Source organism: Rhinopithecus bieti, unplaced genomic scaffold (genome assembly GCF_001698545.2).
Source record: "Rhinopithecus bieti isolate Rb0 unplaced genomic scaffold, ASM169854v2 scaffold_13704, whole genome shotgun sequence".
Lineage (NCBI taxonomy): Eukaryota > Metazoa > Chordata > Mammalia > Primates > Cercopithecidae > Rhinopithecus > Rhinopithecus bieti.
The window spans coordinates 3,787,474-3,802,661 of NW_016808231.1; the positions used below are offsets into that span (position 1 = coordinate 3,787,474).

The window sequence follows — 15,188 nt, forward strand, 5'->3', positions numbered from 1 at the left end:
AAATGGTGGTGGCGTGTGCCTGTAGTCCCAGCTACTCGGGAGACTGAGCTGGGAGGATCACCTGAGCCCAGGGAGGTCGAGGCTGTGGTAAACTATGATCACACCACTGCACTCCAGCCTAAGTGACAAAGCGAGACCCTGTCTCAAAAAAATAAATAAGTAAAATAAAATTTCATGGGACAGTACATGAGGAACCCTCATCTTCGGCCATTGGGAATGTAAATGGCCCAGCCACTGTAGAAAACAGTTGGTGGTCCCTCATTAGGTTCAACATAGAATTACCACATAACCCAGCAATGGCATTCTCAGGTATACACCCAGGAGAATGAAAAACAAGTTTCCAAACAAAAACTTGTAAACAAGTATCAGCACTGTCCACAAGAATCAAATCGTGGAAACCACCCAAAGGCTCATCAGCGGATGAGTGATGAATGGAGTGCGGTCTGTCCACACCTCCCGCAGCCTCCCACCCAAGGTTTCCCAGTGTCTCCTTTTTCGTTTGTTAGTTTGTTTGTTTGTTTTGAGATGGAGTCTCACTCTGTCGCCCAGGCTGGAGTGCAGGGGTGCAGTCTCGGCTCACTGCAACCTCTGCCTCCCAGGTTCAAGTGATTCTCTTGCCTCAGCCTCCCAAGTAGCTGGGATCACAGTTGCGTGCCACCACACCCAACTAATTTTTGTATTTTTAGTAGAGATGGGGTTTCACCGTGTTGGCCAGGCTGGTCTTGAACTCCTGACCTCAAGTGATCTGCCCACCTCGGCCTCTCAAAGTGCTGGGATTACAGGCGTGAGCCACCACACCTGGCTTAGCTGTCTACTTTTGGTTTGTCATCTCCATAGTCCTCATCCTCTTGGCTCATCAGAGCAGGAGGGGCTTCCCTAGGAGGCGATGTTATTCATCCATAAAAAAGAATAAAGTACTGACATGTGCTGCAACAAAGATGAGCCTTGAAAACATCACGCTGAGTGAGAGAAGCCAGACACAAAAGACCACACATTGTATGATTCCATTTATATGAAATATCCACAATAGGTCAAACCATAGACACAGAAAGTTGATTCATGGTTGCCAGGGGCTGGGGAGGGGGGAAGAGGGAGTTTCTGCGAATGGGTGTGGGATTTCTTTTCGGGGTGGCAAAACCATTCTGGAGGTAGACAGGGATGGCTGCACAACTTTGTGAATATACGGAAAACCACTGTGAAACTGTACACATTTAAAAGATGAATTTTATGGTACGTGAATAGTATCTCAATAAGCCTCTTATTAAAGATTTTTCAGGATTAAAATGTCTAAAAACACTCCAGGGGTAGAAAAAAGAGCAATGATGACACGAAAAGGTGGAGAAACCCTAACCTAGCACCTGCACATAGGGAGCATCAAATACACACTTTAGTGGTGTTCTTTTCATTATTATTACAGATCTGTAACCTCTTAACTGAAGCCCTTGGGACCAAGTATGTTTCTGAATTCAAAATTGTTTGGCTTTTAGAAAGATAATGTGGTGTGCATACATATAACATCCCCAGCAAGGTTTGGGACAGCGCCCAGGAAACCAACACGAAAATTTCTGCAAGGAAACAGATGCACGTTCACACTGAGTGAAACAAATAAGGAAGCTAGGTCCTCACTCTCTGCTGTGGTTTGAGTGTGTGCCCTAAAGTTCGTATGTTGGAACCTTAATTCTCCATGCAACAGTGTTGAGAGATGGAATCTTTCCTGAGGCCTCTGCCCTCATGAATGGATTCATGCTGTTATTGCAAAATAGTGTTCCTGATAAAGGAATGAGTTTAGCTTCTTTCTCTTCTCTCTCTCTAGCTCTCTTGACCTTCTGCCCTCCACCGTGGGATGATACAGCAAGAAGACCCCCACCAGATGCAGCCCCTTGAACTGGACTTCCCAGCCTCCAGAACTATGAGCCAAATGAATTTCTTTTCTTTATAAATTCCTCAGTCTCAGGTATTCTGTTGTAGTAGCACAAAACTAAGACACTGCCCAGTATACCAGCTACATGTGACTATCAAGCCCTTGAAACGTGGATAGTCTGAAATGAAATGTGCTCAGCCTGGCATGGTGGCTTACACCTGTAGTGCCATCTACTTGGGAGGCTAAAGCAGAGGGTCCCTTGAGCCCAGGAGCTCGAGACCGCAGTGAACTATGACCACGCCACTGCATTCCAGCTTGGGCAATAGAGTGAGACCCTGTGTCTTAAAAATAAAATAATAAAGGCTGGCACCTGTAATCCCAGCACTTTGGGAGGCCAAGGCAGGCGGATCATGAGGTCAGGAGATCAAGACCATCCTAGCTAACACGGTGAAACCCCATCTCTACTAAAATACAAAAAATTAGCCGGGGGTGGTGGCGGGCGCCTGTAGTCCCAGCTACTCAGGAGGCTGAGGCAGGAAAATGGCGTGAATCCAGGAGACGGAGCTTGCAGTGAGCTGAGATTGCACCACTGCACTCCAGCCCAGGCGACAGAGCGAGACTCCATCTCAAAAATAAATAAATAAATAAAATAAAATAAAAAATAAAATAATAGTGTTGTGAACGTAAACTACTCATCAATTTCAAAGACTTAGTATGAGAAAAATAAAAATAAATCATTTCTATATTGATTACAGATGTAATTATAATATTTTAAATCTTGGGTCAAATAAACTAGATCGCTAAAATTAGCTTTGCCCGCTTCTTGCCGCTTTCTTGGATGTGGCTACTAGGAAATGTTGAAATGCACACATGGCTCACCTTTGTAGCTTCAATTCTATTTCAATTGGACGGTGCCCCTCTAAGGAAGTTTGCCTCAGCTCAAGGCAGATGTGTCCTCAAATGACTTTGTTTCAAATTTATTTAAAACAAAGGCTGGGTGTGGTGGCTCATGCCTGTAATCCCAGCACTTTGGGAGCCCGAGGAGGATGGATCACTTGAGCCCATGAGTTCAAGACCAGCCTGAGCAACATAGTGAGACCCTGTCTCTATAAAAAAATTAAAAAATTAGCCAGCCAAGGTGGCACATGCCTCTAGTCCCAGCTATTCAGGAGGCTGAGGCAAGAGGATCTATTCAGCCCAGGAGGTCAAGGCTGCAGTGAGCTGTGATCAAACCACTGCACTCCAGCCTGGGCAAGAGACTGAGACCCTATTTCGAAAAACAAAGAAAGAAAAAAAATTTGTTTTTTGCTTTCAGAGCTTTTGGATTTCAGGGTTGAATTGCAATTGCTAGATCAAAGACCTAGCCTGTGAGCCTGGAGAATCAGGGCCAAGAAGGACAGGGCGGGCACCCCTCTCCCCAGCACCCCGCGGACAGCAGGCTCTACGCCCAGGACTGGTCTAACCGCCACTGCCTCGCGGTCATCCCCCTGCAGCCACCCTTCCCAGAGTCCTTTGCCTAGGCCACCCCAGGCTTTTTGGCAGCCCTGCCGGGCCACTTGTCTTCAGGTCTGCCAGGGGGAGGTGGGGAGGAGGTGGGAGGAGGGCGTGCAGAGGCGGCCTGGGCTGGGCCAGAGCTCGGGGTGCTGAGCGTGTGACCAGCTGTGAGCAGAGGCCAGCCATGGCCAGCCCGGGGCTGCTGCTCCTGCTCTTACTGATGGCACTGCTACCGCTGGAGTCCTATTTGCTGCCTGGACTGGACACTGCCGAAAGTAAAGCCACCATTGCGGACCTGATCCTGTCTGCGCTGGAGAGAGCCACCATCTTCCTAGAACAGAGGCTGCCCGAAATCAACTTGGATGGCATGGTGGGGGTCCGGGTGCTGGAAGGTAAGTGAGCCCCAGTTCCCCTGGCTGGACACTGGGAAGCCAGCTCTCAGCTTTGTCCTCTGCCCTGCTCTGTACGCCTGGGACCCGGCAGCCTCCTGGCCCCAGAATAGCCTGCCTCGGCTATAAGGAGAGAAGAGGCCAGGGGCTGGCTCTTACTGGGGGCTGTGGCCCAGCTAAGTGTAACGCAATTTTTTAGAAGTAGAAAAGATTTAAAGGCAACATGGGAAGGGATTTGGGAATTATCTTTTTCTCAGATATGATATGATATGTCAAATGATCCATTTGACAGCCCCTCCTGACTCACCACGAACAAGGGGAGCAGGGAGAGTGCTCCGCAAACAGATATTTGTGATGTGCATGTTTGTGTGCGTGCATGCGTGTTTGTGTGTGTGTGATGTGCGTGTGTGTGTGTGCATGCATGCTTGTGTGTGTGTGTTTGCCTTGGCCTGTCTCCAGCCCCCTTCTTGGGGATCTTATAGCTCTCAAAGCTAAACAAACACTTGACTGTTTTTGCAGAACCTTCAGGAGACTTTGGCTCCTCCCCTTGAGGGAGGTGGCTGTGGACAAAACTTAGGACCCTCAAGATCCAATTCCAACCCGGCTTCCTCCACTTCCAGCCAAAGTCTCTAATTTTTTTTGTATTTTTAGTAGAGACGGGTTTTCACCGTGTTAGCCAGGATGGTCTGGATCTCCTGACCTCGTGATCCGCCCGCCTCTGCCTCCCAAAGTGCTGGAATTATAGGCGTCAGCCACCGCGCCCAGCCAAGATGCGGTTTTACCATGTTGGCCAGGCTGGTCTTGAACTCCTGGCCTCAAGTGATCCACCTGCCTCGGCCTCCCAAAGTGCTGGGATTATAGGCATGAGCCACCATGTCCGGCCCACTTTCTGTTTATTGTTATTACGTTATAATACATAATTATACAACTCACCATAATGTAGAATCAGTGGAAACCCTGAGACTATTTTCCTGCAACTAGATAATCCCATCTGGGGGTGATGGGAGACAGTGACAGATCATCGGGCATTAGATCCTCATAATCTAATATGTGCAACCTAGATCCCTCATATGTGCAGTTCACAACAGGGTTCGCACTCCTGTGAGAATCTAATGCAGCCACTGATCTGACAGGAGGCAGAGTTCAGGCGGTAAGGAGAGGGAATGATGGGGAGTGGCTGTAAATTACAGATGAAGCTTTCCTCACTCACCCACCACTCACCTCCTGCTGTGCGGCCCCATTCCTAACAGGCCATAGACCAGTACTGAACTGGGGGTTGGGGACCCCTGTCCTGTTGGACTTTGTAAACCCAGTGCAATCACAGGAGGAGACACTCTGACACACGGGGAACCTCTCCCTGTTAGCACTCCCAAGTCTGTACTTCTTCCCTGTGGGTTTGCCCACGGAGGGGACTGAGCAGAGGGGGCGTGACAGAGCTGGTTGCCCTGGAGGACATCCTTAGCATCCTTCTTAACCTAGCCCATCCTCCCTAACAAGGTTCCTACCTGACGGCAGCTGCCCTACTTCATCCCTCGCCCTCTCAGCCCTGTATGGATGCTCTCACTCACATCGCCCCAGTTTCTGGCCATCTCTGGATCTTCACCATTCTCTCCCACCCCAACAAAGCCACTGCTAGCCCACAGGATACCCCTGTGGGAATTAGAAAAAGGCACTTCCTTCCTGAAGTCACTTGACAGCCATCTGCTGGGAAATTGTCTTACTACATATACAAACCCACGATCCGAATGTGTGTTGCCCTTGTGCAGTGTACAATCTGCTCAACTGTACACAGTGGTTCTCTACCCTGCAACCTTTCTCTGGCCATCCAACAAGAAAGTATCTGAGTCAAGGATGTGAGGATTTGAACCTCAAGTATCAAGGATTTGAACCTAGGCCCGCCTCCAGAAACCAAGCTCTCAGCCACCACCTTCTACCACTCTGACACCCATTCTCATTGCCCAGATCACCCCCACTCTGGCCTCATTTCCAGTCAGCTCAGTAAATCCTTCCCCTCTGAGTGCTGGAGAAGCCAGAGAGGTTCCCAGGAAGCATTAGACTTTGGGGCAATTTTTTTTTTCCCTATTCCAAGGCAAAAAAAAAAAAAAAAAAAAAAGTCCCGATTCCAAATAGTAGAATGAATTAACTCCGATCCCTTCCAGAGCAGCTAAAAAGCGTTCAGGAGAAGTGGGCCCAGGAGCCCCTGCTGCAGCCGCTGAGCCTGCGCGTGGGGACGCTGGGGGAGAAGCTGGAGGCTGCTATCCAGAGATCCCTCCTCTACCTCAAGCTGAGTGACCCCAAGTACCTAAGAGGTGAGCACACGTGGGGTGTCCCATTCCCTCAGGAATAGTGCCTCTGGGGATATTGACTGAAATAACCCAGTGTGGGCTCTCCTGGGGCTAGGCTGGGCTGGGAAAGTCCGTAACCAACTTCGACCTGTCTGCCGAACAAGCCACAGACAAGCCCTGGGGACGTGCGGTCATCCTTGACTTCAGACTCTCATGGGCTCTCCCACCCACACAGAGGGGTGTGGAGTAGGCACGGTGTCTACTCTCAAGCATTCAGTGCATGCGCAAGCTGGAGGTCCCAGTCCTGGACCAGAGCGGAGGGGCTGGGTTGTCCCAGAGGGGAGAGTGTCCAAAAGGCAATGCGACCCTTTGCATAGCAAACAGTAGTGTCCCATATCACCAAATTATATTAATCCACTTCATTAAATGTCAGTAAAAATTCCTGAAGTTGTCCACACTCTATTTTTCAAAACAGTGGGGTTTATCTCTCTCATGCCTTATGAGCACTGAGAGTCTGTCCTCACTAGCTCAGAGTGACTCTGCAAAAGGTCCCATCTAATAAGTCTGGCTGAGTTGTTCCTGGATGGCAAGGGTGGGACACAAATAACCAGCCCGTCATGCTGCTCCAACCCTGTCTCCCCTGCTCCCCGCTCCCATCAGATGTGTGGGGGTCAGCAGGCAGGTAGCCAGGCCATGCCTCACGCTCACATGGCAGTCCAGCCACAGGGACCATAGCCCAGGCTGACCTTTCCAGTGTTGAGGTCCCCACCCTCTCCCAGGCCTGGTCCCTAACACTGTCCCCACCTCTGTCGTCTTAAAGATGCCTATGACTGGGCACCTGTTTAGTTAAGAGCTCCACTTTCTCACCAAACCAAAGGGGTCTACTAATATCACCTCTCCGCTAATCCCACCTTCCCACTTGTCGTTGTTGTTGTTGTTTTGAGACACAGTCTCACCCTGTTGCCCAGGCTGGAGTGCAGTGGTGCAGTCTCAGCTCACTGCAACCTCTGCCTCCTGGGTTCAAGTGATTCTCCTGCCTTAGCCTCTCAAGTAGCTGGGACTACAGACACCCGCCACTATGCCCAGCTAATTCTTTTTCTTTTTTTTTTTTTTTTTTGAGAAGGAGTCTTGGTCTGTTGCCCAGGCTGGAGTACAGTGGCGCAATCTCAGCTCACTGCAAGCTCCACCTCCCGGGTTCACACCATTCTCCTGCCTCAGCCTCCTGAGTAGCTCCTTCTCCAAACCCCCAGGGCTGAAGCCAGGGGTTTGTGCAGACCCAGGTGCAGCTCCCCAGAAATTAGCCGGTGGCACCCACCACCACGCCCGGCTAATTTTTTATATTTTTAGTAGAGACGGGATTTCACTGTGTTAGCCAGGTTGGTCTTGAAATCCTGACCTCAAGTGATTTGCCCGCCTCGGCCTCCCAAAGTGCTGGAATTATAGGCGTGAGCCCTATCGCAAAAAAAAAAAGCCGATCATAGCTCACTGCATTCTCCAACTTCTAGACACAAGCAACCTTCCTGCCTCAGCTGGGACTACAGGTGCACACCACCACAACTGGCTACTTTTTTCATTTTTGTGGAGACAGAGTCTTGCTATGTTACCTAGGCAGGTCTTGAACTTTGGGCCTCAGGCGATCTTCCTTCCTTAGCCTCCCCCAGTGCTGGGATGACAGGTGTGAGCCCTGTGCCTGGGAAACTACCCCTTTTCTTTATCTGGGTCTTCCATGGGATGCAGTGGGTTTAGTCAAATCCCGTCCCAACACTGTTCCTATTGATTAGGGGAAAAAATGGTTTTATAAGAGAAAGGAGCTTTCTTGAGTGTTTCAAACCCAGTCTGGAGCCAGGAGACAGGGCTTAGAGCCCTGAACTGCACCTGCCAGGGGGCAGAGCTGCCGGAGGGGGTGGGGACACCAGGGTGGCCCACTGCTCCTGGATCACCCCCACAGCCTGCCCCACCTATCTGTCCTCTCTGCCAGAGTTCCAGCTGACCCTCCAGCCCGGGTTTTGGAAGCTCCCACATGCCTGGATCCACACCATCGCCTCCTTGGTCTACCCCACGTTCGAGCCCCAGGACTCATTCTCAGAGGAGAGCAGCGACACGTGCCTGGTGCAGCTGCTGGGAACCGGGTGGGCCCTGCACTTGCCCTATTTGCTGGAAACCCAAACGCACTCATTCTCAGCTGGCCCTGTCCTGCTCCTCCTTCTCCAGGGCTGAAGCCAGGGGTTTGTGCAGACCCAGGTGCAGCTCCCCAAAGCTGCCGGGCTCTGCCCTCTCCCACTCTCGCAGGGTGCCCCTTGCTCCAGCCGCCCACTGGCCTCCCACGCCACAGCGGGTCTTCCAGCAGCCACAGCTGAACACACCACCTCCAGGTCCCAGGACAAATTCCAAATTCCCCTCCACCCTTCCAAGTCCCCAGGCCCCTAGACGCCTCTTTTCAGACTCTCCAAGGCTCCCTCCCACTTCAAAGACTTTGCTCCCCCACCCCACCCACCCCATCCCTTGGGCCTCAGGAAGTCTGCCCATCCCCCAGGGTTGGCGCCAGCATCCTACCTCCAAACCCCATCCTACCTCTGAACCCAGCACACAGCAGACCTCCCGTGAGAGGTCTTACAGCCACAGATGCAATTTACATTTGTATTATGGGCCTGTCCCCATCCCCAGTGAGGATGCAGGTCCGGAAAGGCAGGACTGAGCCTAGTTGAGCTCCTCATTTTATCCTGGTACTTGGTGGGCTTGGAGCAACACCCCAGGGCAGCCCTGGGCACAGGTGCCCATGGGCAAAGTGGGCAGCAGGTGCCCAGGCCGCATCCTCTCAGCATCCTTCAGAGCAGTGCTTGGGCCAGGACACAGCTGAGCTCACGGAGGCGTTAGGCCCCAGCCAAGGACTCCTGCTTTTTTAAAAATTTTTATTTAATTTTTTTTTGAGACAGAGTCTCACTCTGTCATCCAGGCTGGAGTGCAGTGGTGTGCTCTTTCTCGGCTCACTGCAACCTCTACCTTCCAGGTTCAAGCGATTCTCGTGCCTCAGCCTCCTGAGTAGCTGGGATTACAGACGTGCACCACCACACCTGGCTAATTTTTGTAGTTGCATGTGTATTTTTTCTTTTCTTTTCATTTATTTATTTTTTATTTATTTTGAGATGGAGTCTCACTCTGTCTCCCAGCCTGGAGTGCAGTGATGCGATCTCAGTTCACCGCAACCTCTGCCTCCCAGATTCAAGTGATTCTCAAGTGATTCTACCTCAGCCTCCCGAGTAGCTGGGATTACAGGTGTGTGTCACCATGTCCAGCTAATTTTTGTATTTTTAGTAGAGACAGGGTTTCACCATGTTGGCCAGGCTGGTCTTGAACTCCTGACCTCAGGTGACCTGCCTGCCTCAGCCTCCCAAAGTGCTGGGATTATAGGTGTGAGCCTCCGCGCCCGGCTGGTGCAGGAGGAATAAGCATGTTGGGCCCAGATTCCAAGTGGTCTGGATTCAAGGACCCACTGTTTAGGGCTGGAAAAGATGTGATTTGTCCCAGGGAGCAAGAGGAAGTTTCAGCCTTGGCAGCTTCCTCAACCCCGGGATAGCTCTAGCATCATCTTTCCTGTGCTAGGGCAGCCAGATTTAGCAAATGAAGATGCAGAACTGCTGTATTTTCTCTGGCAACCCCCATGCCCAGCTGGGTGTCTGGAATCTACCGGGAGTTCCAACAACTACAACTGGGGGGCTGGATCGCAACCTGGGAAGACACAGGGTGGGGTCAGTGCTCCATCCTTAACAGCTTGGAACCACTTTCCCCCAGGACGGACAGCAGCGAGCCCTGCGGCCTCTCGGACCTCTGCAGGAGCCTCATGACCAAGCCTGGCTGCTCGGGCTACTGCCTGTCCCACCAAATGCTCTTCTTCCTCTGGGCCAGAATGGTGAGTACCCAGGGAGCCCCGCCATGCCAAGGGAAGGGGAAGGAAAAAGGAAAAGGGGCGGCCAGACGTGGTGGCTCACGCCTGTAATCCCAGCACTTTAGGAGGCCGAGGCGGGCAGATCACTTGAGGCCAGGAGTTCAAGACCAACTGGGCTTGGCCGGGCGTGGTGGCTCAAGCCTGTAATCCCAGCACTTTGGGAAGCCGAGGTGGGCGGATCACAAGGTCAGGACATCGAGACCATCCTGGCTAACACGGTGAAACTCTGTCTCTACTAAAAAAATACAAAAAACTAGCCGGGCGAGGTGGTGGGCGCCTGTAGTCCCAGCTACTCGGGAGGCTGAGGCAGGAGAATGGCATGAATCCGGGAGGCGGAGCTTGCAGTGAGCTGAGATCCGGCCACTGCACTCCAGCCTGGGCGACAGAGCGAGACTCCGTCTCAAAAAAAAAAAAAAGACCAACTGGGCCAACATGGTGAAACCCATTTTATATTAAAAATACAAAAATTAATTAGCTGGGCGTGGTGGTGCACACCTGTAATCTCAGCTACAAGGGGAGGCTGAGGCAGGAGAATCGCTGGAACCCGGGAGGTGGAGGTTGCAGTGAGCGAGATCACGCCATTGCACTCCAGCCTGGGCAATAGAGCAAGACTATCTCAAAAAAAAAAAGAAAAGGAAAAGAAAAAAGAAAGAAAGAAATGAAAAGGGGCTTGTGGCAATGTAATTTTGTCTGCTACATACCAGGAAAATAAGCAGAGTTTTGGATTTGTACTTGGGACTTCAGGAGGCAGAAGTAGGGCCCCTGCCATACTTCTGCTGTGTAACTGAGCCGATTTGGGGTCTGACATTTGGGGTTCTGTTGGGCCGGTGAAACAGATAGCTTTGCCTGCTGAACTGGACTGCAGGGCATCAGAAAAACGCAATGAGAGAAACAAAGAGAGAATAAAAGAGAATCATCAGAAAGAACTCTGCAAACAAAAACAAATGAATGAGGCTAGGCACCGTGGCTCACGCCTGTAATCCCAGCACTTGGGGAGGCCGAGGTGGGTGGATCACTTGAGATTAGGAGTTCAAGCCCAGCCTGACCAACAAGGTGAAATCCCGTATCTACTAAAAATACAAAAATTAGTTGGGCGTGGTGGTGTGCACCTGTAATCCCAGCTACTCAGAAGGCTAAGGCAGGAGTATCACTTGAACCAGGGAGGCAGAGGCTGTAGTGGCTGACATCATGCCACTACATTATTCTCATATATATATATACACACACACACATATATGTGTATATAAGCCACTATATATACAAATGCTACTTTCTATATATACACATATTAAAAATATAAAATAAAGAACTATATATATAGTGGCACATATATAGTGGCATATATGTGTGTGTGGCATATATATATAAATATATATGCCACTATATATTTTTTTCTTTATATATATACCACCATATATACACACACACCACTATATATATATATACACACACACCACTCTCTCTCTATATATATATATATATGCCACTATATATTTTTTCTTTTTTTTTTTTTTTTTTTTTTTTTGAGACAGAGTCTCACTCTGTTGCCCAGGCTGGAGTGCAGTGATGTAATCTTGGCTCACTGCAACCTCTGCCTCCTGGATTTAAGCAATTATCTGCCTCAGCCTTCCAAGTAGTTGGGATTACAGGCACGTGCCACCATGCCCAGCTAATTTTTGTACTTTTAGTGGAGATGCGATTTCACCATGTTGGCCAGGCTGGTCTTGAAATCCTGACCTCGTGATCCACCCGCCTCAGCCTCCCAACGTGCTGGGATTACAGGCATGAGCCACCACGCCTGGCCATATAAATTTCTTCATACAGAAAAGTAGGGTTCATTGTCTTTATTTTTTAAAAAAATGTGATTCAGTGTCCAGAAATTCTTAGCTGAGGGGACACTCTCTTTTTTTTTTTTTCCAACAGAATTTAAAATGATTATTTCTCTGCAAGCTGTGACAGACCAATATTTTTATAAATACAATAAAAACCATATTACAAGGGAATGATTTTGATCATCAGATTCAACAGGTGGAAAGTCACTCTGACCACTGCTGCAGAAGTGTCTAAAGTCTGCCGTCGACTCCTATTCTTTTCTCCCAGTGTAGGGAGTGACCAGCCCGGTTCTTGGCCCACGCTTTGAGTAGCACTGAAGCTGCCCGCGGGGTCAGGCTGGTTGTAGATGGCATTGCCTCCCCGCAACCGGTCATACAGCACCTCCTAGTGGCCCAGGCCTCACACTGGGCACTTCCCAGCTGTGTCATCCACCCACAGGAGAGCCCCTCTGGTGCAGTTTCTAGCAGCCTCACCCTTTCCTGATAAAAACTCTTGAGGCTCAGAAAGGTTGCTTTAGCAAACCAAGATCACACAGCTCCTAAGCGGCAGAGCTGGATCTCGAACCCAGCTCTCTCTGATGAAGGAGCCCCAGCAGGCTGGGGGTGTGCATGGGGAAGAAACACTGCAAAAAGGAGAAAAAGACCTGCCCTAAACACAGCCCCTTGCAAGACCGTCTCAGAACTGCAAGACTTTCCCATAGCAGGGCATGTGTCTGTCATCTGCACCACTGACTCCTTTGTCTTTGGGTGTTTGTCTCCCCAGAGGGGATGCACACAGGGACCGTTCCAACAGAGCCAGGACTATATCAACCTCTTCTGCGCCAGCATGATGGACTTGAACCGCAGAGCTGAGGCCATCGGATACGCCTACCCTACCCGGGACATCTTCATGGAAAACAGTATGGCCAGCATTCTGCCCCAGGGACAAAGGAGCAGGGTGTCCCTCCGCCAACACACACACACACAGAGTTGCCAGATTAAGCAAGTAAAAATACAGAGTGCTCAGTTAAATCTGAACTTCAGATAAGCAATGAATCCATTTTTGGTATAAGTTTATCCCAAATATTTCATGGGTTATACTAATACTCAAAAATTATATTCATTGTTTATCGAAAACCCAAATATAACTGGGCATCCTGTATTTCACCTGCCACTGTGCGACAGCTTCCTGGCCCCAAAGGCTGCCCCAGTGACTAAGCTCTACACAGATGGACCAGGTGACTGGCAGATAGACCCGCAAAGTCATATGGATGAGTCAGACAGGGAGCGCTTGGGTGGCTTCTCGCTGGCTGGGGTGTCCAAACCCCTCCACTGACCCTGACTTTGGAGCAGCCCGGACCAAGACCCTCAGTGGGAGGTGGGACACAAGCGTGGGAGCCCCTAGTTGCTCAGGCAAAGGCTCAAGCTGCCTCCTTCCAGGCCCTGCATTGAACGCCCACCTCCTAGTGCTGCCTAACCCAGGCAGATGGAGGCAGGTGGTACCGTGGCAGCCCTGGGGAGTGGGAGGAGGTGGGCCTGGGGAGCGGGCCTGGGGAGCAGGCCTGCAGAGGGCCCCCGTCTTTACTTCCAGTCATGTTCTGTGGAATGGGCGGCTTCTCCGACTTCTACAAGCTCCGGTGGCTGGAGGCCATTCTCAGCTGGCAGAAACGGCGGGAAGGATGCTTCGGGGAGCCCGGTGAGCCGCGCTGCTGCCCTGGCTAAGAGCGGGGACAGTGGGGGGTCGGGGGCAGCACTGGGTTTCTAGGCCAGGTGTGGAAACAATGCATTGATGTTAAGGTTGGTGAGGGATTTGTAATCTGCAGGTGCACACACACACAGACATGTGTGCACACAAGTAGAAACAGGCTCAGAGCTTTGGAAGCCAAAATGTGGCAAGACAGGAGCCCGTCTTATTGGAAGGTGTTGGCCCCTGCAGCTGCATTAACAAGCCCGTTTGTATTGTACTGTTTTTATGCTGGAGATAAAGACAAACCCAAGACTGGGTGATTTATAAAGAAAAAGAGGTTTAATGGACTCACCGTTGCACATGGTTGGGGAGGCCTCAAAATCATAGTGGAAGGCAAAAGGCACGTCTCACATAGCAGCAGACAAGAGAGAATGAGAAGCAAGCACAAAGGGAAATCCCTTATAAAACCATCAGATCTTGTGAGACTTATTCACTACCATGATAATAGTATGGGGGAAACGGCCCCCATGATTCAATCACCTCCCACCAGGTCCCTCCCACAGCACCTGGGAATTATGGGAGCTACAATTCAAGATGAGATTTGGGTGGGGACACAGCCATACCATATCACCATTCATTCAGCAAGTACATATTGAGCACCTACTAATGTGCCAGACACCATCTAGGCTCTAGGAAAAACCAGAGCCCCGAGGAAAAGAAACATAAATCACCTGAACAAACCAAGAAGTGAAATAATTGCACATTCTAGTAAGAGCTATAAAGGAGATGACAGGGTGAGGAAGAAAAGAACTCCAGGGAAGGCTCTCCAGGTGGGTGGTCAGGGACAACTATATGGCAGGAGGTGACGGAGCAGAGGGTGGAGAGGCAGAGGATTCAGCCACTTCCTAGCCGGGTGACACTGGACAGCTGGTCCCTTTGGAATAAGCTGCTTCACCCCTCTGAGTCTCAATTTCCCTGTCTGTAAATAAATGAGCAGAGTAATCCCGACCTTCCTGAGCTGCAAGGAGAGTCGCTGTGACACATTTGAAGCCGCACAGCCTCTGCCAGGCATAGGGCAGCTCCCAGGAAATGTTAGTGTCCTCATTAGAAGCTCGGGATGCTCCAAGAAGCAAAAGCTTTTGAAATAAGATGGTGTGTTTTTAAAACGGAGTTTATACAATGAAGATTCTTAGGCCCCCAGACCTATAGCTTCGCCAGGTTGAGGATGCGGCTATGGAAGTTGCATTTTTGGCTTTACTATTATTCTCAATAGACACGTAATAATTGTAAATGTTTATAGGGTACAGAGTGATATTTCCACACATGTATACAATATGTAATGAGCAGATGCATCACCTCAAACATCTGTCATTTCTTTGTGTTGGGAATGTTCCAAATTCGCTCTTCTAGCTATTTGAAAATACACAATAGGCTCATGCCTTATAATCCCAGCACTTTGGGAGGCCAAGGCAGGTGGATGGCTTGAGCTCAGGAATTAGAAACCAGCCTGGCCAACATGGCAAAACCCCATCTGTACTAAAAATATCAAAAAAATTAGCCGGGTGTGGTGGCGCACGCCTATGCTCCTGGCTACTTGGGAGACTGAGGTGGGAGAATCACTTGAGCCCCAGGAGGTCGAGGGGTGCTGTAAGCCATGACTGCACCACTGCACTTCAGCCTGGGTGACAGAGCGAGATACTGTCTTAAAAAAAAAAAAA

The 15,188-nt window shown here is 50.2% G+C and overlaps 1 protein-coding gene across 1 annotated transcript in view; it reads left to right on the forward strand.

Annotated features, from left to right (window-relative positions):
• Window positions 1-3,302: 3,302 nt before the first annotated feature.
• Window positions 3,303-15,188, forward strand: part of CUNH16orf89 (chromosome unknown C16orf89 homolog) — a 25,690-nt gene continuing 13,804 nt past the window's right edge. The window contains exons 1-6 of the mRNA XM_017886358.1: window positions 3,303-3,747; window positions 5,904-6,053; window positions 8,008-8,158; window positions 9,819-9,936; window positions 12,568-12,703; window positions 13,375-13,479. Coding sequence (XP_017741847.1) covers window positions 3,540-3,747; window positions 5,904-6,053; window positions 8,008-8,158; window positions 9,819-9,936; window positions 12,568-12,703; window positions 13,375-13,479 — 868 coding nt within the window. The 5' untranslated portion in view covers window positions 3,303-3,539. The remainder of the gene's footprint in view (window positions 3,748-5,903; window positions 6,054-8,007; window positions 8,159-9,818; window positions 9,937-12,567; window positions 12,704-13,374; window positions 13,480-15,188) is intronic.